The sequence below is a fragment of the Chlorocebus sabaeus genome, chromosome 4 (assembly GCF_047675955.1).
Source record: "Chlorocebus sabaeus isolate Y175 chromosome 4, mChlSab1.0.hap1, whole genome shotgun sequence".
Classification (NCBI taxonomy): Eukaryota; Metazoa; Chordata; class Mammalia; order Primates; family Cercopithecidae; genus Chlorocebus; species Chlorocebus sabaeus.
This window is the reverse complement of record NC_132907.1, coordinates 6643543-6666375: the sequence shown is the minus strand read 5'-3', so window position 1 is coordinate 6666375 and position 22833 is coordinate 6643543. Positions and strand designations below refer to the sequence as shown.

Sequence of the window (22833 nt, the reverse complement as noted above, 5' to 3'; positions counted from 1 at the left end):
TGTCCATGGTGAGTTCCTTGTGCCCAAGGGGCAACTAGAAAGTTTAGCCAAACGAGACGATTAGAAAGCTCTGACTGCGCACTTTGACTGGGACGCGCAGGCAGAGGCGGGACGCGCAAGCAGAGGCAGGACTCCTAAGCCCCGGCAGGTCAGCTTAGGCGCCTCGCTGCTGGAAGAGTCCATTAGGGATGGCCAAGGCAGGGTGTTCCCGACGCCGGAGCGCGGACCTGGCTGCCCGCTGCGCAGAGCAGTGTGCGCTGCCCTGGGCGGCCACCCCCGCTCCGTTGGTCAGGTGAGCGCTGCCTGGGGAGCCATGGGTCCTATTGGAGCAGAGGAAGGATGGAGAGGGAGGAGGCAAGGGACGGGGAGAAAGGGGAGGAGAATGGAGCCCTCCTCCTGATCGCGTAGTGGGAGTAAGAATCAGCAGCCCGAGCAGGGAGTACGGACGGGACGGGAGTGAGAGGCAGAGCGAGGGTGTGTGGAGGGCCGGAGGGGACCGCTGGGAGCGCGCGGATGTCGGTGTTTCTGCGGCCAGGTAGGCTATGACTGAGGAGTGGTGCTGCGAGCATCGCGGTGCCCCAGGGGAGCGCCTCAGCATCAGCACCTGTTGCTGGAGGTGGGCGGCGAGGGCGGCCCGGAGGGCGGGCCACAGCCGGACGCAGGGAGCCTGGGCGCGCAGCCGGCGCCGTGGCCTGCGGGTAACGGGGCATAGCTGCCCACATCGGTTCTGTCCAAGGCTGCGGCTTTGCAGGGAGCGTTAGGTTCCTGCACCCCTTATCCGTCCGTTCCAAAGATGCCTGATCTCAAAGAAGGTGAGAAGTGAATGAGCAGAGTGAAAAGTTTCCTTCCTTCTTTTTTCTGCCTGTTTGAAACCCGAACCCTAGCTTTAATTTTAAAAGTCTAGCTGAAAAATAACCGACCAAGAACGGCGTGCCATAGGTAATAATTGATAACGGGAAGGGTGAGATAAACTTAAGGAGTCTTGTTTGTTCCAAAATAACCACTGCGTCGAAAAATTTCAGCGAAATATATTGATTTTAGGGAGCTTGGGATTAACATGGAGCTATAGCATAACATATATATGTATATATATTTAAAAGCCTAAACTTTAATTTTAAAAACTATCTCAAAATTGATTTTTTCTTAAAACCAAGAAATTATAGCTGTGTTCGTCAGGGGAAAATTGATTTTAAGGTGTGTTATCTTATGTAACTTGTTTTAAACCAACTTTTCCCACTTCATGAAATCCACAGGCTTTAAAATGTGTGTAATATATTTATTAGTATGCTGCGCACTCTTTTAGAAACTGATACCAAATTTTAAAGATGCATAATTACTGAGAATTAGGATGAAAGTCAAAAATATACCTAAACTAATACAGCATGATTAGAAATTCTTACTGAAGTTATGATTACTTTTAATTACTAAAGTTTTTTTCTCTCCCTTTGTGTGTAGTTTATCAAAATAATTATATCAAACAACAACAACAACAGAAACCCAACGGATCATAAGTAAGAGAAAAAATGGTATCTTAGGCAGGATACAAATGAGCACCAATAATTTATTCTGGGTTAATTTCATAGAGTAAGTGGAAACTATTCCCGCCTATGAAATTTGAGAAAAATGTAGGTTACAGGGAGATGTCAAAAACACTCTGAACTATGTTATGATAAAATATATTAAATATATGTGATTAGATATAATGTTCTAGCTCTGCCATTAACACACAATGACTTTGGACATTCACCCATCCTTCCAGGCATTAGTTTCTTCATTTATAAAATAAAGTAATTGGACTAGGTGATTGCAAAGGTTTATTTCAGCTAAAAATATTGTATCTCTCAAATTATTACTTTTAGAAGAAGTAACCAAGATGTACACACTTTAAAAATGTACAGCTGAAGTACGACTGAATCTTATATCCATTTTCTCATTTCCATGATGAATAAATATAGCAGTCATTCGTTAATGAATGCCTGCTATGTAGTGAATTCTTAGAAACTCTTTACATAGATTATCTTATTTAACACAATGCCATCATAAATTGAATAGTAGTATATCCCAGTTTATAGAAAATGATACTGAAGAATGAAAAGTTTAAGCTCCTTGCCCAGAGTTGCAGTTTATAAGAGCTGGGTCAAATAATTTTTCGGAACGCTCTTAGGACCTTATACTCTACTGAATGTGATGATTAAAAGCTAAAATTGTCCGTAAACTGAAGTAATCTTGGACTACTATGAGAGTCCATAATGGGGCAAAGGTAAGTTATGTAACACTGAGTCTTGATACGATTGAATATATAGGTGCTGTATCAGTCTCCATTTATTATATCTTAATAAGTTACATATTTATGCTGTATATTTATTGAATGCCAGTTGTGTTCTAAGAAAGTGATAATATGAGATATATTTGGAACACAAATGGTTTTATGGTAATATAGCTACTAGAAAAAATGTGAGAGGGCAGAAACTAGTATTAAGCAAATGCTATTATTAAGTATGTCAGATGTCTTTCTACTTGAAGGTAGTCATGCTTGAGACAAAAATGCTTACACCCAAGGGAGAAGGGTGTTGAGAGCGGAATTAGCTGTGACTAAACTCTTTTGTTCATATCCCATGATGAATCATAATAGTATGTCACATTTATTGGATTGTATGCCAGGAATTCTCTTAAGCCCTTTATTAGTGTAATTTTATATTGGATCATGAATTAAATTGTTTTATCCTGATTTGCAAATGAGGAAACTGAGGCAGAAAGATCTATGTCCTGGGAGGACCCACAAAGAAAATACTTTTTATCTTAGATTAAATGTGTGATCATTCATTGTTCTGAAATTCTTAGGCTGTTAACATAACATGAAATCTTGAAGCACTGGAAGGAGACTTGGAGCCAAACTAAACCAACCTCTTTATTTTATATTTGAGGTAACTGAGACCTAGAACAGTTGAGAGATACACTTAAGGCCACATGTTTTAGTCACCTATACATTCTTGTATACTGCTAGGTGAGAAGTATCCTAATGGGTTAACTTGGTCATTAATTGTTTGATTTATTGTCACTCAAACAAATGCCACCTTGTGCCGTTTCTGATATTGCTGCCTTACTTTTATTTAAAATTTCAAGGTTGCCCCAGTTAGGATGCAAAATCCTTGAAGACGATGACTGTATTCTACATTTCTCTTATATAGTGTCTATATATATGTGATTATATCTGTAGGGTTTAGCATAATGGTTAATCTACTGAATAAATTGCCTTGTTGCCTATTTGCCTTTGATAAGTTGTTGTTTTATGCACCAGGTCTGAAATCTACACAGTGGAAGCACAATGCCATCACCATTTTTCACTTCAAGTAGAGGGCAACTAGACAATTTACAGATGCTTACAAAGTGTAATGAGCTTCTTAGAAAATTGTTTAATTTGGTTGTAAAATGCAGTGTGTTACCATGGAGAGATTTGGATGTGTATTTCACTGATTTTGGTGGGGTGGGGAGGAATCACATAGCTGAGTATCACACACTATTCAATTTACCTCCCCACCATTCTGGAAATAACTTTTTTCCTGAGTGCAAAGATAATGCAAAGTCGTGCAGGAAATTCAGACAGTAAAGAAATAATGAAAAATCACCAGAACCTCCCCAGTCTAAAGGTTTTGGTGAATATCCAGCCAGAGAGGTCTTTCTTCTCTTAATTCCTGTGGAATCAGGGTGAGAGCTGAATTATTTATTGAAACCATTTACAGTAAAGTTCTATTTAGTCTTAGTATTCCATTACTCCTGGGTAGTTCGGACTTTATGTAAGTAAAGATATTTGTTGAGCAATGAAGGTAAACATACTACTATTAAACTAGAGTCTACTCCATGTAGAATGGAATAGTACAGAAAAGTTGATTTCCTCACATTGCATGCCTAATTTTTTCCTTTCACAAGGTAGGATTGGGAACACAGGGAGCATCTTTTGCATGCATGGAGGGTTCCCCAATATGCCAGGATGTTAGGCCACACATGAAGCCACAGCACCCCTGCTCTGTTGCCCTGAGTGAGATGTGGCAGAGGAAGAGAAGGGTGGAGCTGAGGCACAAGCGACTGTGGTAATACAAAGGCTGTGTTTTCCGATTCTACTGTGACACACTATACACTTAAAAATGTACCAGACCAAGTCCCTCCCCCAGCTGCTGGGCAGGTGGTCACAGGGCCCTTTTCTGGTGCAGTCGGGCGTAAGTCTGGCTTTACCTCAAAGCGAGGGCAAGATGCTGATAGGGCATTTCTCATTCATTTATCCAGGATTCTGAAAACCTAGAATGGACCCTCTTTTATATTAAAGGGAAACACTGGCTGCTGGAATCATTGTCCGTAAATGAGTTTTGAAGTAATACTCACAAAATTATTAAGTGTAAAGAAAAGTTGTGGCGTTTCTTTGAGAGAAACGATAACTCTTTCTGTATGCATTTGCATGTAATTACACTGAAAATAGTTGTTTTGAAGATTATGTTTTCTGGTTATTTTAATTTCATAAATCTATTTGTTATTCAAAACTTACTTCCCTAGGCATATTTTCTTGGTTTAAACTATACGTTTGAGCATAGAGATTTTTCATGCTTCACTTTATTAGGGGCTTAACATGGCTTTAATCCAACCATCTGTTCTCATCTTGGCACATCAGCACGTCTGGGGTGCTGGTAGGGGCCAAATAAATTTCCCACATTTTAAAGGTTAGGGAAAGAGCTACCTTTATGAATAGATTCCAAATGATTCTCAGCAAGACAATGGTATAGAAGTGGAGTAAAAATGCATTTCATTCTCTGAAGCACAAGGTCCCCTGTCTGTCTTCAGTTTTGCTGAAAGGCAATTAGCATTTCAACTAGCCAATTTGGTTACATGCAACGAAGTACTTGGGTTTATAATTTGCTGCTCTCTGTCTGAGGCTGTTGAGTGCTAGGTCTTATGTAATCCTTTCCAAGTAGTCTTCTCTCCAGCATAGTTATTGTTGCTGGTTTTAAATAACTAATCAACAGAGAGTTTTCCTTGCTTTCAACTGTAGGGTGCCATAGGGCAAGGAAAATGAAATACCAAGCAAATAAGGGGATGACTGTAATTATAAATAGTCATTATTGAAATGTGGCACAGGTTGAAAGACATAGAATAGCTTCAAATAAAATGCAACTCCAAAAAGTCATTGTGTGCACTGTTAATGGTTTATTTCTCATGCAGTATGCACAATAAGCATAGGGCATACATACTGGGATTAATTCAGTTACCATGACTCACAAAATTAACAAAGAAGGTGCAATTCCTTTATGCCAGAAAGAATTCTGTGGGGAATAAGTTTAAAAGAGAAAAGATTCTTAAGTGTTACAACAAATGAATAAGTGCTCTGAGGCATATTGTGGAAATAAAGGTTTTGTACTGTGTGCTGATTGAAAATAAGATTTTTGTCAGCTTCTTTAGTCATGAATTTTGACAATTAGGTAGTATTAATATACTTCATGTATACACTCATATTCCTCTGAAGGAGCCACTGTATGGTATGGTAATCCTTTTGTTAGGATAATTAGGATGATATTGTCCTGTAATCCATGTCATAGACCAGTAATTCAGTGTAGCTCTATCTTTTAATGCAATACTGTTTTTGCATAACTGTACTTGTGTAAATATTTGGAAGTAAAATAATACGTTTTTCATTCTTCAATTCTTCAAATAATGTTTAACCAAAAGAAGGCATAATAGAAGTGTTTTAGATATGTCTTACAAGTGATCAGTATAGTTTTGAGAACATATGTGAAATAATTCATTTTCATCTATATTTCCAATCTGTGATTATAAAGCTTTTATTACAGTTATAGTTAGAATCATTCATTTTATTTAACTAAATTCAACAGTGTTAATGAGCAGGAATGAAACGAACAGAGCTTGTTGGTTGGTTCTCTGGCAGACTAGTAAGCTAAGGTTGGAGAGTGTTCTGGAAAAAGTGGGACTTCATTGGGACTTTGAAAAATAGTGGAGGAGAGGGAGTGGAAAGAGGTAGAGAGGATTGGGACTACTTTAGATTAAAGTTGCAGAAGCATGAATAATACAAGTGCCTTGTCCCAGACCCATATTAGATTAACTTGACTGGAAACGTTGAAGGAAGAGAAAGAGATGACTGGAAGTACAGAGAAGGTTTGATTGTTTTTTAAATTGATAGATAATTCACATATGAAAAAAAATCACCTTTCAAAGTGTACATTTCCGTAACATTTAATATGTTTGAAAAGTTGTGGCTGGGTGTGGTGGCTCGCTCCTGTAATCCCAACACTTTGAAAGGCTGAGGTGGGAGGGTCACCTGAGGTCAGGAGTTTGAGACCAGCCTGGCCAACATGGTGAAACCTTGTCTACACTAAAAATACAAAAAAAGTAGCTGGGTGTGGTGGTGGATCCAGCACTACAGGCGGGCCTGTAGTGCCAACTACTTGGGAGGCTGAGTCAAGAGAATCCTATGACCACAGAGGCAGAGGTTGCAGTGAGCCGAGATTGTGCCACTGCACTCCAGCCTGGGCAACAAGAGCAAAACTCCGTCTCAAAAAAAAAGTTGTGCAGCCATCACCACTGTCTATTCCAGAACATTTTCATCACCTCCAAAAGAAGCTCTGTACCCATTAGCTTTTGCTCTCTATCTCACCTTTCTCCACCACCTTCCAATTCCTGGAAACCAGTAATCTATTTTCTATCTCTATAGGTGTGCCTATTCTGGGCATTTCTTATAAATGGAATCATACAATATGTGGCCTTTTGTGTCTACTTTCGTTTAGCATGATGTTTTAAGGATTCATCCATGTTATACCATGTAGCAATACTTCAATCTTTTTGTAATTGCCAAATAGTATTCCAGAGTATGGATATGCCACCTTTCATTTATGCATTTATAAATAGATGGGTGTTTGCATTGGTTTTACTTTTTGATTATTATAAATAATGCTGCTTTAAGCATTTGCATACAAGTTTTTTGTGCAGATATAAGTTTTTTGTTCTCGTGGTTGCACATCTAGGAGTGGAATTGCTCAGTCATATTGTCACCCTGTGCTTCATTTTTTGAAGAATTTCCAACTGTTTTCTAAAGTGTGTTTACCATTTTATATGCCCACCAGCAATGTATGAGAGTTTCAATTTCTCTCTTTTTTATGTTAACCATCCTATTAGGTGTGAAGTGATGTCTCATTCGGGTTTTGATTTGTATTTCCTTAAAGACTAATGATGTTGAGAACCTTTTCACATGCTTGTTGGTCATTTGTGTATCATCTTTGGAGAAATTTCTATTCAGGCTTTTTGCCCATTTTTAAAATAGTTTTTTTTTTTTTTTTTTATTGAGTTATAAGAGTTCTTCCCATACTCTAAATACTAATCCCTTATCAGATATATCATTTGCAATTGTTTTTCATTGTGTGGGTTGTCTTTTTACTTTCTTGATGGTGTCATATGAAGCAAAATATCTTAATTTTGTTGAATTAATTTATTTAACTTTTCTTTGGTTGCTTATACTTTTGGTGTCACAGCTAAGCAACTGTTGCCTGATACGAGGTCACAAAGATTTATACTCGTGTTTTCTTCTAAGAGTTTTATAGTTTAAGCTTTTACATTTAGGTTTTTATTCCATTTTGTGTTAATTTTTAATATGATATAAGTTTCCTTCATTTGCACATAGATATCCAATTATCCAGGTTCCATTGGCTGAATAAATCATTCTTTCCTCATTAAATTGGCTTGGCTCCACTGTCAAAAATTAATTGACTATAAATGTATGATTTTGTTTCTGGACTCACCTCTATTTCATTGATCTAGTTGTCTTTCTGCCAGTACCTCACAGTCTTGATTATTTTACATCTTTTGTTAAATTTCTTCCTAAGCATTTTATTTATTAGTAATATTGTGAATGCAATTATTTTCTTAATTTTATTTTTGAATTCTTCATTACTAATGTGTAGAAATAACAATTCTTCTATATTGATTTTGTATCCTATAATCTTGCTGAACTCTTATTTTTTTATGTGTGGAGTTTTTAGGATATTCTATATCCAATATCATGTCATCTGTAGATAGAGAGAGTTGAATTTATCTTTCCCAAGGATACGTTTTATTTTTTTTTTTCTTGCTTAGTTGTCCTGCCTAGAACTTCCAGTAAAGTGCTGAATAGAAATGGTGAGAGCTGAGATCCTTGTCTTGTCCTGTGATCTTAGAGAGAAAACTTTTGGTCTTTTAGCATTAAGTATGATGTGGATACCCATTATAGACACCCTTTGTCAGGTTGGAGAATTACCCCTTTATTCCTACTTTGTGTAATAAGAAGATGTTGAATTTTTTCAAGTGCTTTTTTTGTGTCTTTTGAGATCATCGTGTGATTCCCTCTGCTTTTTTTTCTATTAATTTGGTACATTGCATTAGTTTGTTCTTTTTTTTTTTTTTTTTTTTTTTTTGAGGCGGAGTCTTCACTCTGTCGCCCAGGCTGAAGTGCAGTGGCTCGATCTCGGCTCACTGCAAGCTCCGCCTCCCGGGTTAGCGCCATTCTCCTGCCTCAGCCTCCCGAGTAGCTGGGACTACAGGCACCCGCCACCTCGCCCGGCTAGTTTTTTGTATTTTAGTAGAGACGGGGTTTCACCGTGTTAGCCAGGATGGTCTCGATCTCCTGACCTCGTGATCCGCCCGCCTCGGCCTCCCAAAGTGCAGGGATTACAGGCGTGAGCCACCGCGCCCGGCCCATTAGTTTGTTCTTGATAGTGAACAAGTGTTGCATTCCTGGATAGATCTAATTTGGTTATATAGTGTATATTTTGTTTTATATGTTACTGGATTTGGTTTGCTAGTATTTTGTTAAGAGTTTTTGTGTCAAAATTCATAGGAGATATTTGTCTTAGTTTTTTTCTTAGTTCTTTTTTTGCCATAATGTCTTTGTCTGATGTTAGTATCAGGGTAATACTGGCCTCATAAAATAGTTTGGGAAGTCTTGTTCTTTACATATATATTTTTAAGTTTGTGAAGGGTTGATGTTAATTATTCCTTAAACATTTGGTAGAATTCACGAGTGAAACCATCTGGTCCTGGACTTTCTTCATGGTAAGTTTTGCAATTACTAGTTCAATCTGTTTAATTGTTGTGGGCATATTCAGATTTTTAATTTCTTTTCGAGTCAATTTTGGATGTTTGTATCTTCCTAGGGATTTGTTTACTTTTAGGTTATCTAGTTTGTTGGCATATAATTGTTCATGGTTATGCTTTATATACTTAATTTTATTTCTGTAAAGTTGGTAGCAATGACCCCTTTTGAATTTGTCATTTTAGTAATGCAAATATTCTTCCTTGTTTTCTTAGTCTAGCTGAAGTTTTGTCAATTTTGTTATCTCTTTTTTTTTTTGACAGAATCTTCCTTTGTTGCCCAGGCGGGAGTGCAGTGGTGCAATCTTGTCGCACTACAGCCTCTGCCTTCTGGGTTCAAGCGATTCTCCTGCCTCAGCCTCCTGAGTAGCTGGGATTACAGGCGCCTGCCACCACGCCCAGCTAATTTTTGTATTTTTAGTGGAGACGGAGTTTCACCATGTTGGCCACCTGGTCTCAAACTCCTGATCTCAAGTGATCCACCTACCTTGGCCTCCCAAAGTATTGGGAGTACAGATGTGAGCCACAATGCCCGGTCACTTTTGTTACCTTTTCAAAGAACCAACTTTCACTTTTGTTGATTTTCTCTATTGTATTTCTATTCTATATTTTATTTATTCTCACTTAAATATTTTTTCTTTGTTTCCTTCTGCTTGATTTGGGTTTAGTTTGCCTATTTTTCTTCTACTTTCTTAAGGTGGCAGTTTAGGTTCTTTATTTGAGATCTTTCTTTTTTTAAATATATGCATTTATGCCTGTAAATTCTCTTCCAAGCATTGCTTTAGGTACATCCCATATGCTTTGGTGTGTTCTGATTTTATTTTCATTAATCTCAAATTATTTTCTAATTGACATTGTGCTTTCTTTTTTGATCCTTTGGTCATTTAGTAGTGTGCTGTTTAATTTCAACATGTTTGTACATTTTGCAGTTTTTTTTCTGTTATTAATGTCTAATCTCACTTTCTTGTTGTTGGAGAATATACTTTGATTAAAGTCCTTTAAATTTATTGAGACTTGGTTTAGGGCCTTACATATTATCTGTTCTGGAGACTGCTTCATGTGTACTTGATAAAATGTGTGTCTGTTGTTGTGGGGTGAAGTGTTCTATAGATATGTATTGAGTCTAGTTAGTTTATGGTAGGTTTTAACTCTTCTCTTTTCTTGTTCATCTTTTATTTAGTTGTTCTATTCAGTATTGAACGTGGAGTACTAAAGTCACTAACTATAATTGTTAAATTGTCTGTTTTTCTCCTTAATTTGGTCATTTTTTAATTCATGTGTTTTGGGATTGGTTTTTTATGTACCTGTAGATTTATGATTGTTACATCTTTCTGATAAATTGAGCCCTTTATCTTTATTAAATATCCTTCTTTGTCTCTAGCAACATTTTCTGTCCTAATGTCTATTTTGTCCAATATTAGTGTCTTAGTCCATTTTCTGAATACCAGAGATTGGGTAATTTATAAGCAATAGAGGCTTATTTAACTCACAGTTTTGGAGGCCTGAAAGTCCAAGAACTTGGCTCTGGTATCTGGCAAGGGCTTTTGTGCTGTGTTATTCCAGGATGGAAAGTTATAGGGCAAACAAGCATGTGAGACAGAGAGGGGAAATTAGACCAAACTTATCCTTTTATCAGGAGGCCACTCCTGTGATGACTAACCCACCCTGCTAATAACAGCATTATTCCATTCATGACGGCAAAGCCTTCATAATGTAATCACCTCTTAAAGGTCCTACCTTACAACACTGTTAGTTATAATGGCAATTACATTTCAAAATGAGTTTTGAACAGGTCATTCACACCATAGTAATGAATATAGTCGCTTCAGCTTTCTTTTGGTTTCCGTTTGATACATACATATATATGATTATTATTTTATTTTATTTTATTTTATTTTGAGACAGTTTTTCTCTGTTGCCCAGGCTGAAGTGCAGTGGCACAATCTTGGCTCACTGCAAGCCCTGCCTCCCGGGTTCACGCCATTCTCCTGCCTCAGCCTCCCAGGTAGCTGGGACTACCGGCGCCTGCCACCACGCCCGGCTAATTTTTTGTATTTTTGGTAGAGACGGGGTTTCACCATGTTAGCCAGGATGGTCTCGATCTCCTGACCTTGTGATCTACCCGCCTCAGCCTCCTAAAGTGCTGGGATTGATTACAGGCATGAGCCACTGCGCCCGGCCTATATATATATTCATTCTTAGTTTCAACCTATTTGTGGCTTTGAGTTTAAAGTGCATCACTTACAAAGAGCATATAGCTGGGTCATTTTTTCCAATTCATTCTGATGACTTCTGCCTTTTAATTGGAGTATTTAATGTAGTAATATTTAATGTAATTACTGGCAACATAGGATTGATGTCTGCCATTTTGCTATTTGTTTTTTGCATCTATGTCCCTTTTCATCCTCTGTTCCTCTTTTACTGCCTTCTTTTATTTTACATAGATATTTTCTAAGGTATCAGTTTAATTTTGTGGTTGTTTCTTTTATTATATTCTTTTCATTAATTTTATTATTGGTTACCCCGGGGAATACATTTACTATCCTAACCTATAGTAATGTAGCTCAGATTAATAACAACTTAATTTCAATAGCATGCAATAATTTTGCTCCTATATAGTTCCATTTCTGCCCCTGCTTTTTGTTATTGTTGTACAAATTACATTTTTATACAGTATATGCTCTTTAGCACAGATCTATTATTATTGTTCTATGTAGTCATCTTTTAAATCAGAGAGGCTAAAAGTAGTTATAACAAAAGTACATTTATGCCATCTTTTATATTTATCTGTCATGTGACCTTTTCTGGCATTTTACATTTTTTTTTTTTCTGCGGATTCAAATTACTCTCTAGTGTTCTTTCATTTCACCCCGAAAGACTCCTTTTAGTATTTCTGGAAAGGAAAGTTGCTAGCCACATGGTCTCTCACTTTTTGTTTATCCAGGAATGTCTTAATTTCTTCTTAATTTTGAAATGACAATTTTGTTGTATATAGTATTCTTAGTTTATTGTCTTTTAGCACTTTGAATACATCACTGCCTTCTAGCCTCCTAGGCTAGAGGAGAAATCAGGTATTAATCAGAATATCACTTTTATGTGATAATTTTCTTCTTCCTTCTTTTATGATTCTCTCTTCAGTTTTGTTACATGTCTACATGTGGATCTCTTTGTGTTTATTTTACTTAAGAGTTTACTGAGCTTCTTAGATATGTAGATTAATGTTTTTAAATCAAATTTGGGAAGCCTTCAGCCATTATTTCATCAGCCATATTTCTTTAATTCCTTTCTGTTGTTAGTCTTCTTCTTCTGGGACTTCCACCAAGCCTATGTTGGTATATTTGGTGGTGTCCAACGGGACTCTGAGGCTCTGTTCATTTCTGTTCCTTGTTTTGTCTTTTTGTTCCTCAGCCTGGATAATTTCAGTTATCTTCATGTTCACTGATTTACTCTTCTGGATGCTTCAATTAGCTGTGGAGCCCCTCTAATGAATTTCTCAATGTAGTTGTTTTACTTCTCAACTCCAGATTTCTGTTTTTTTTTTTTTTTTTTAAACAGCTTTTTGATATCATTCATTTGATGAGAAATCATTTTTATACTTTTTATTGTTTATATAGACGTGATTTCCCTTAGTTCTTTGAAAATACTTAAAACAGTTTATGCAACGTCTTTATCTAGTAAGTCTAACATCTGTTATGTTCTCCAGGGACAATATTTATCGATTACTTTTTTGCTGTGTATTGCTCATATTTTCTTGTTTCTTTCCATGCTTGGTATTTTTCTTTTTTAAGAAACTGTATGTCTTTGAAGTTCAGATTCTCCCTATTCCTAGGGTTTATTGTTGTTACTGCTTTTATTGTTGTTTGTTTAGTGAATTTTCTGAAGTCTGCTTAAAGTATGCACTCTTTGTTATGTGTGGCCATTGCCCTCTCTGCTTGGTTAGCTTAGTGGTCAGCTAATGATTGGACAGAGATTTTCTTAAATCCTGGGAAACAGTAAGTCTCCCAGTTTTTGCTTGGGAGCTCCGTGTGCATTTTGAAGAATACCTTTGGCATTCAGCCAGAAAATTTTCAACTTGGCCTGACCTTCACTCCCTCTTTGCACACAGCCTCAAAGCCAGCCAGAGGTGAGAATGTAGGGCTTTTACAGGTTTTTCATGAACATGTGCACAGCCTTATACTTGTGTGTCATCTTCTAGGTTCTAGGAATATGTCAGAAATTTTTAAATTTGCAATACACTTCTCATTGACCAGTCTTTCCTTTTAAGCTTTTAGTTAGCGTATTGTTTTTCCCAGCGGTTATCTACTACCTCTGGCAGCTGTTATGTTACATAATTGCCTATAAATATTTTTGACAAGTGCCTCTAAGGAAATGCCTTTCATATACTGGGCAAACTTTGAGTCAGGTCAAGTAATGATACCGTGGTGAGCGAAGTCTTCAAGAAACCACTAGATAGATCAAACAATGACAACTCTGTGAATTAGGCTTTGATGGCTTTCCTGCCCCATTCTGTTCCCTTCAGTGGCTGCCAGGATGCTGGTTTTAGCTGTGATTGCAGGCTGTTAGTTTTTAAGGTGACTTTGGAGGCTGTGAGAGTTGTGTGGGAATAGGTCAAGTTTAAATATAATAAAGTACACTGATTTCCTGGAGATACAGCTGTTTGTCTTTAATAAATGCTCCTTGGAATCCTGCAAGCCCTTGGTTAATTTCCAAAGTTCTGCAAGCATGGATTCTGACAATTTTTGCCAGTGTTCTCATTTTTATGGAGCAGAGGATTTTAGGAGGTCCTTACCCTGACATTTGCACTGGTTTGGATTTTCAGAGCAAGAGTTAGGGTTTCTCCTACCTCTTGTTAGACATTATGGAATCACTGTCAGTTTTTGAATTACAGACTGGTATAAAAATAGTCTTTTGTAGACTATTCTCTTGGTAATGTAGAGAAGGCTTATTGGAATGGGCAGAAGAGAGCAAATTCATAAAGCCAATAACAATGGATGTATGTTGATAAGCTCTTGTTTTGGGTAGCAGCAAAACAATGTTAAATGAAGAATAAAGGAGGCATTTAAAGAAGGTGTCAGAAGTACGTGGTGACCTTTTGCATGACTTTTGTGTTTAAGCAGGTTTGATGTCTATAAAATAAAATAAGATAAAAAAGTTCTTCTGAAGAATATGCCATTCATCCAGTCATCCATTCATTCACCAAATATATGGGAATGAACTGCTACAAAAGCAGAAACCAAGACCAATGGAACAAAATAGAAAACAGAATAGAAGTAAAGCTGCATACCTACAACCATCTGATCTTTGACAAGGCCAACAAAAACAAGCAATGGGGAAAAGACTCTCTATTCAATTAATTGTGTTGGTATATACGTGCACATATGCTCACATGCATGCACGCACACACACATGAATTAACAATGACAAATTATGCTTTGATGGATGTAGAGAAAATAGTGAATAATTTTCAAAGGAAAAAAAATTGAGACCATAGGATGTGTGTTTTAGGACTAACCTTGGAAAAGGGAAGGATTTCCTGTACTGTGAGAGAGGAGAAAATAAAATAATTGGGGGAAATTGGAATTAGAATGGACTGGATAGGAGCAAGGATGCATCAGAGAATGTATTCATGCCCTTCCTCACCTACCAGGAAGCGTGGATAAAACAGACAAGTGGCCTTTAAAAGGAATTTGTCCCCATTCTTCTATATATCTTGTTAAACTCAGGATCAAGTTATGGGGCAAATGCATCACAAATGGCTTGAAGGTTTCACTTAGATCTCTCCGTGTATAGATCTACTAATTAAGTAAGAAATTTAAGGCCACCAAATTGTGAGGAAACACAATAAAGTAATGCTTTCCAATTCACAGTTTTCCCCTCAGCACTGAATGTAGGTTTTCCTAAGAAAGGAAGTGTGGTATTGGCCAGCATAATGATTGAGCTCTCCAGGATATTGCTGAAATCAGAAATGTGATTGAATATTGTCTGATTCCCACTGAATCCATTCCCTGATGGCTTCTGTCTTTTTGGTGGAGACTTATCTAAATTACAGTCATGCATTGCTTAATGATGAGGATATCTTCTGAGAAATGTGTTGTTAGGTGATTTTGTCATCATGCAAACATCATAGAGTGTGCTTACACAAACCTAGATGGTATAACCAACCACAGAGCTAGGCTATATGTATATCCTGTGGATCCTAGGCTAAAAACCTGCACAGCATGTTACTGTATTGAATATTGTAGATAATTATAAAACCAAGGTAAGAATCTGTGTATCTACACATACCTAAACCTAGAAAAGGTATAGTAAAAATACAATATTATAATCTCATGGACCACCATTATATACCTGGTCCATCACTGACTGAAACATCGTTATGCAGTCTATGACTGTATGTTGGATGAACTGCCAAAATGAGAAATAAATTATTATTTTCTTCTGAGACAAATTACTGAAGTTTTAAAATGTTTTTTTAATGAGGGAAATTTAATAAATCACTTGATTGAGAACTGAGCATTAAGTAAAAATTAAGTTCCAGTTACCAAAGCATAATTTGTCAGATATTGTTAATTCATGTGTGTGTGTGCATGTGAGCATGTGTGCACATTTATACCAACACCATTTATTGAGTAGAGAGTCTTTTCCCCATTGCTTGTTTTTGTTGGCCTTGTCAAAGATCAGATGGTTGTAGGTATGCAGCTTTATTTCTATTCTGTTTTCTATTTTGCTCTTTTGGTCTTTGTTTCTGCTTTTGCACCAGTAACAAGCTGTTTTGGTTACTATGGCTTTATAGTATAGTTTGACATCAGGTAGTGTGGCGCCTCCAGCATTGCTCTTTGTGCTTTGGCTATTCAGGCTCTTTTGTGGTTCCATGTTAATTTCAGAACAGTTTTTTTTTTTTTTTTAAATTCTGTGAAGAATGATATTGGTAGTTTGATAGGAATTGCATTGAATCTGTAAATTGCTTTGGTCAGTATGGACATTTTTATGATATTGTTTCTTTCAATCCATGAGCATGGAATATTTTTTCATTTGTATCATCTGATTTCTTTCAGTAATGTTTTGTAGTTCCCCTTATAGAGCTCTTTCACCTCCTTGGTTAGCTGTATTCTTAGGTATTTCATTTTCTTTGTGGCTGTCGTAGATGGGATTGTGTTCTTGATTTAACTTTCAGCCTGAATTTTGTGTATAGAAATGCTACTGATTTTTGTACATTGATTTTGTATCCTGAAAGTTTACTAAAATTATCAATTCTAGGAGCCTTTTCCTGGAGTCTTTAGGATTTTCTAGATATAGAATCATATCAGGTTGATGCCAGCTTCATAGAATGAGTTAAGGAGAAGTCTATTCTCCTAGATTTTTGGGAATAGTTTCAGTGGGATTGGTATCAGTTCCTTGTATGTCTGTTAGAGTTCAGCTGTGATCCATCTGGTCCAGGGTATGTTTTGGTTGGTAGGTTCCTTATCACTAATTTAATTTCAGAAGTTGATATTGGTCTGTTCAGGGTTTCAATCTCCTCCTGATTCGATCTTGGGAGATTTTGTGCTTGCAGATATGTATCCTTTTCCTCTAAGGTTTTCTAATTTGAGTGCATACAGTTGTTTATAGTAGGCTCTGAGGATTTTTTATATTTCTCTGGGATGAATTGTAATATAACTTTTGTCATTTCAGATTGTGCTTATTTGGATCTTCTCTTTCTGTTTCTTTGTTAATCTAGCCGGGGTTTATCAATTTTATTTATTTTTTTTAAAGATCCAATTTTTGGTTTCATTAATCTTTTGTATGAATTTTGCATCTCAATTTTGTTAAGTTCTTTAATTTTTAGTTATTTCTTTTTTATGGGTAGCTTTGGGATTGGTTTGTTCTTTTGCTCCTAGTTTTCTCAGGTACAAAGTTATATTGTTGATTTGAGACCTTTCTAACTTCTTTTTTTTTTTTTTTGCTTTTAAAAAAGACATGTTATGTTATGTTATGTTATGTTATGTTATGTTATGTTATGTTATTCTTTGAGACAGAGTCTCCTCTGTCGCCTATGCTGGAGTGCAGTGGCATGATCGCAGCTCACTGCAATCTCCACCTCCTGGGTTCAAGCAATTCTCGTGACTCAGCCTCCTGAGTAGCTGGGATTACAGGTGTGTGCACCATGCCCAGCTAATTTTTGTATTTTTAGTAGAGATAGAGTTTCACCATGTTGGCCAGGCTGGTAAAAAGGGACATTTGAATACAAGGAAGTAGTCAAAGAATTCTGATCTCAGATTGCAGGCTGGCCCTTTTCAAACACAGGCAACTGGCCATTTGCCTTGCCTTCATTTTCCAGGGGTTTTTCCTCCCATTAATGCACAGTGAAAGTTTCATCCTAGACTAATCCTGTCTGCACGATGGCTTTAGGGACCTGCCTTGCCCCAGGGTTTTGTCTGCGGGCCTGGCAGCTTCGACCATGAGAGGCAGACTCCCTCTAACTGGAGGCTGACAAGTGGAAACTGTTCAGATTATTCCCAGAGGCCCTATGTGGGGGCAGGTCATCTTGGTGAATTCTCAGGCATCATCCAAATCTGCCTCCTAGGCACAGAACATCATTCTCTGGGGTCTCAGGGCTGCCTGGACTCCAGGAAGCCAGTCTCTGCTGCTCCTGGTGTGCCCCTAGGGCTGGCCGAGGTTAGTAAGGCCTCCTCTCACCGCAACAGAGGACAAAGTGATTCATCTTGATCCCTGTGAAATGCTTGCACAGCCCCAAGAGCCCGAGACTCGTCAAAGAATGTCCTTTTTTATTTCCTGTTCATTACATTGCAACACACAATCCAGACAAGACACCGCAGCACTGCTTCTAGTCCTCTGCTTAAAGGTGGGATTCTATTATTATTATTATTATACTTTAAGTTGTAGGGTACATGTGCACAATATTGTAGGTTTGTTACATAGGTAATACATGTGCCATGTTGGTTTGCTGCACCCATCAACTCGTCATTTACATTAGGTGTTTCTCCTAATGCTATCCCTCCCCCAAACCCCCCATCCCATGGCAGGCCCCAGTGTGTGATGTTCCTTGCCCTGTGTCCAAGTGTTCTTATTGTTCAGTTCCCACCTATGAGTGAGAACATGCAGTGTTTGGTTTTCTGTCCTTGTGATAGTTTGCTGAGAATGATGGTTTCCAGCTTCATCCATGTCCCTGCAAAGCATATGAACTCATCCTTTTTAATGGCTGCATACTATTCCACGGTGTATATGTGCTACATTTTCTTAATCCAGTCTATCATTGATGGACATTTGGGTTGGCTCCAAGTCTTTGCTATTGTGAACAGTGCCGCAGTAAGCATACATGTGGGTGTGTCTTTATAGTAGCATGATTTATAATCCTTTGGGTATATACCCAGTAATGGGATTGCTGGGTCAAAGGGTATTTCTAGTTCTAGATCCTTGAGGAATCGCCACACTGTCTTCCACAATGGTTGAATTAATTTACTCTCCCACCAACCAACAGTCTGAAAGCATTTCTGTTTCTCCACATCCTCTCCAGCATCTGTTGTTTCCTGACTTTTTAATGATCGCCATTCTAATTGGCATGAGATGGTCTCTCATTGTGGTTTTTGATTTGCATTTCTCTGATGGCTAGTGATGATGAGCATTTTTTCATGTGTCTGTTGGCTGCATAAATGTCTTCTTTTGAGGAGTGTCTGTTCATATCCTTTTGCCCACTTTTTGATGGGGTTGTTTTTTTTTTTCTTGTAAGTTTATTTAAGTTCTTTGTGGATTCTGGATATTAGCCCTTTGTCATATGGGTAGATTGCAGAATTTTTCTCTCATTCTGTACTACCATCATGCGGATGGTAGTTTCTTTTGTTGTGCAGAAGCTCTTTAGTTTAATTAGATCCCATTTGTCAGTTTTGGCTTTTGTTGCCATTGCTTTTGGTGTTTTAGTCATGAAGCCCTTGCCCTTGCCCATGCCTATATCCTGAATGGTATTGCCTAAATTTTCTTCTAGGGTTTTTATGGTTTTAGGTCAGACATTTAAGTTTTTAATCCATCTTGAATTAATTTTTGTATAAGGTGCAAAGAAGGGATCCATTTTCAGCTTTCTACATATGGCTAGCCAGTTTTCCCAGCACCATTTATTAAATAGAGAATCCTTTCCCCGTTTCTTTCTTTTTTTTTAAATCAGGTTTGTCAGAGATCAGATGGTTGTAGATGTGTGGTGTTATTTCTGAGGCCTCTGTTCTGTTCCATTGGTCTATATATCTGTTTTGGTACCACTACCATGCTGTTTTGGTTACTGTAGCCTTGTAGTATAGTTTGAAGTCAGGTAGCATGATGCCTCTAGCTTTGTTTTTTTTTTTTTGCTTAGGATTGTCTTGGCAATGTGGGCTCTTTTTTGGTTCCATATGAACTTTAAAGTAGTTTTTTCCAATTCCGTGAAGAAAGTCAGTGGTAGCTTGATGGGGATAGCATTGAATCTATAAATTACTTCAGGTGCTGTGGCCACTTTCATGACATTGATTCTTCCTGTCCATTAGCATGGAATGTTCTTCCATTTGTTTGTGTCCTCTTTTATTTCATTGAGCAGTGGTTTGTAGCTTTCCTTGAAGAAGTCCTTCATATCCCTTGTAAATTGGATTCCTAGGTATTTTATTCTCTATGTAGTAATTGTGAATGGAAGTTCACTCATGATTTGGCTCTCTATTATTGGTGTATAGCAATGCTTGTGATTTTTGCACATTTATTTTGTATCCTGAAACTTTGCTGAAGTTGCTTATCAACTTAAGGATATTTTGGGCTGAGACAATGGGGTTTTCTATATATATAATCATGTCATCTGCAAACAGAGACAATTTGATTTCATCTTTTCCTAATTGAGTACCTTTTATTTCTTTATCTTGCCTGATTGCCCTAGCCAGAACTTCCAACACTATGTTGAATAGGAGTGGTGAGAAGGGAATTCTTGTCTTGTGCTGGTTTTCAAAGGGAATGCTTCCAGTTTTTGCCCGTTCAGTATGACATTGGCTGTGAGTTTGTCATAAATAGCTCTTAGTATTTTGAGATACATTTCATCAATACCTAGTTTATTGAGAGTTTTTAGCATGAAGTGCTGTTGAATTTTGTCGAAGGCCTTTTCTGCATCTGTTGAGATAATCACGTGGTTTTTGTTGTTGGTTCTGTTTATGTGATGGATTATGTTTATTGATTTGTGTATGTTGAACCAGCTTTGCATCCCAGGGATGAAGCCGACTTGATCATGGTGGATAAGCTTTTTGATGTGCTGCTGGATTTGGTTTGCCAGCATTTTATTGAGGATTTTTGCATCGATGTTCATCAGGGATATTGGTCTAAAATTCTCTTTTTTTGTTGTGTCTCTGCCAGGCTTTGGTATCAGGATGATGTTGGCCTCATAAAATGAGTTAGGGAGGATTCCCTCTTTTTCTGTTGATTGGAATAGTTTCAGAAGGAATGGTACCAACTCCTCCTTGTACCTCTGGTAGAATTCAGCTGTGAATCCATCTGGTCCTGGACTTTTTTTGGTTGGTAGGCTATTAATTATTGCCTCAATTTCAGAGCCTGCTATTGGTCTATTCAGGGATTCAACTTCTTCCTGGTTTAGTCTTGGAAGAGTGTAAGTGTCCAGGAAATTATCCATTTCTTCTAGATTTTCCAGTTTATTTGCGTAGAGGTGTTTATAGTATTCTCTGATGGTAGTTTGTATTTCTGTGGGGTCGGTGGTGATATCCCCTTTATCATTTTTTATTATGTCTATTTGATTCTTCTCTCTTTTCTTCTTTATTAGTCTCACTAGTGCTCTACCTATTTTGTTGATCTTTTCAAAAAACCAGTTCCTGGATTCATTTTTTGAAGGGTTTTTTTGTGTCTCTATCTCTTTGAGTTCTCTGATCTTAGTTATTTCTTGCCTTCTGCTAGCTTTGGAATGTGTTTGCTCTTGCTTCTCTAGTTCTTTTAATTGTGATGTTAGGGTGTTGCTTTTAGATCTTTCCTGCTTTCTCTTGTGGGCATTTAGTGCTATAAATTTCCCTCTACACACTGCTTTACATGTGTCCCAGAGATTCTGTTACATTGTATCTTTGTTCTCATTGGTTTCAAAGAGCATCTGTATTTCTGCCTTCATTTTGTTATGTACCCAGTAGTCATTCAGGAGCAGGTTGTTCAGTTTCCATGTAGTTGTGTGGTTTTGAGTGAGTTTCTTAATCCTGAGTTCTAGTTTGATTGCACTGTGGTCGGAGAGACAGTTTGTTGTGATTTCTGTTCTTTTACATTTGCTGAGGAGTGCTTTACTTCCAATTTTGTGGTCAATTTTAGAATAAGTGTGACATGGTGCTGAGAAGAATGTATATTCTGTTGATTTGTGGTGGAGAGTTCTGTAGTGTCTATTAGGTCTGCTTGGTGCAGAGCTGAGTTCAAGTCCTGGATATTCTTGTTAACCTTCTGTCTCAATTTGTCTAATATTGACAGTGGGGTGTTAAAGTCTCCCATTATTATTGTGTGGGAGTCTAAGTCTCTTCATATGGCTCTAAGGACTTGCTTTATGTATCTGGGTGCTCCTGTATTGGGTGCAGATACATTTAGGATAGTTAACTCTTCTTGTTGAATTGATCCCATTACCATTATGTAATGGCCTTCTCTGTCTCTTTCAATCTTTCTTTGTTGGTTTAAAGTCTGTTTTATCAGAGACTAGGATTGCAACCCCTGCCTTTTTTTTTTTTTTTTTTTCTGTTTGCTTGGTAGATCTTCCTCCATCCCTTTATTTTGAACCTATGTGCGTCTTTGCACATGAGATGGGTCTCCTGAAAAGAGCACACTGATGGGTCTTGACTCTTTACCCAATTTGCTAGTCTGTGTCTTTTAATTGGGAAATTTATCCCATTTACATTTAAGGTTAATATTGTTATGTCTGAATTTGATCCTGTCATTATGGTCTTAGCTGGCTATTTTGCCCATTAATTGATGCAGTTTCTTCACAACATTGATGGTCTTTACAGTTTGGCATGTTTTTGCAGTGGCTGGTACTGGTTGTTCCTTTCCATATTTAATGCTTCCTTCAGGAGCTCTTGTAAGTCAGACCTGGTCGTCACAAAATCTCTCAGCATTTGCTTGTGTGTAAAGGATTTTATTTCTCCTTCACTTATGAAGCTTAGTTTGGCTGGATATGAGATTCTGGGTTGAAAATTCATTTATTTTAGAATGTTGAATATTGGCCCCCACTCTCTTCTGGCTTGTAGGGTTTCTGCTGGGAGATCTACTGTTAGTCTGATGGGCTTCCCTTTGTGGGTAACCCAACCTTTCTCTCTGGCTGCCCTTAACATTTTTTCCTTCATTTCAACCTTGGTGAATCTGACAATTATGTGTCTTGGGGTTGCTCTTCTGGAGGGGTATCTTTGTGGTGTTTTCTGTGTTTCCTATTGGGGAAGTTCTCCTGGATAATATCCTGAAGAGTGTTTTCCAATTTTGTTCTATTCTCCCTGTCACTTTCAGGTACACCAGTCAGACGTAAATTTGGTCTTTTCACATAGTCCCATATTTCTTGGAGGCTTTGTTCATTTCTTTTTACTCTTTTTTCTCTAAACTTGTCTTCTTGCTTTATTTCATTAATTTGATCTTCAATCACTGATATCCTTTCTTCCACTTGATCGTATTGACTACTGAAGCTTGTACATATGTCACGAAGTTTTTGTGCTGTGGTTTTCAGCTCCATTAGGTCATTTAAGGTCTTCT

At 37.6% G+C, this 22833-nt stretch overlaps 1 protein-coding gene across 12 annotated transcripts in view; it reads left to right on the top strand.

Moving 5' to 3' along the window:
* Window positions 1–348: 348 nt before the first annotated feature.
* ADGRV1 (adhesion G protein-coupled receptor V1) overlaps window positions 349–22833 on the top strand; it is a 584631-nt gene continuing 562146 nt past the window's right edge. For 6 of the 12 annotated variants that reach the window (XM_007978103.3, XM_073014615.1, XM_007978088.3 and 3 more), the window contains exon 1: window positions 380–535. In XM_007978103.3, the coding sequence (XP_007976294.3) occupies window positions 514–535 (22 nt within the window). In that variant the 5' untranslated portion in view covers window positions 380–513. Of the gene's footprint in view, window positions 536–689; window positions 813–22833 lie in introns of those variants that run through there. The other 6 variants (XR_494199.3, XM_073014621.1, XM_073014620.1 and 3 more) reach the window with 6 other exon arrangements.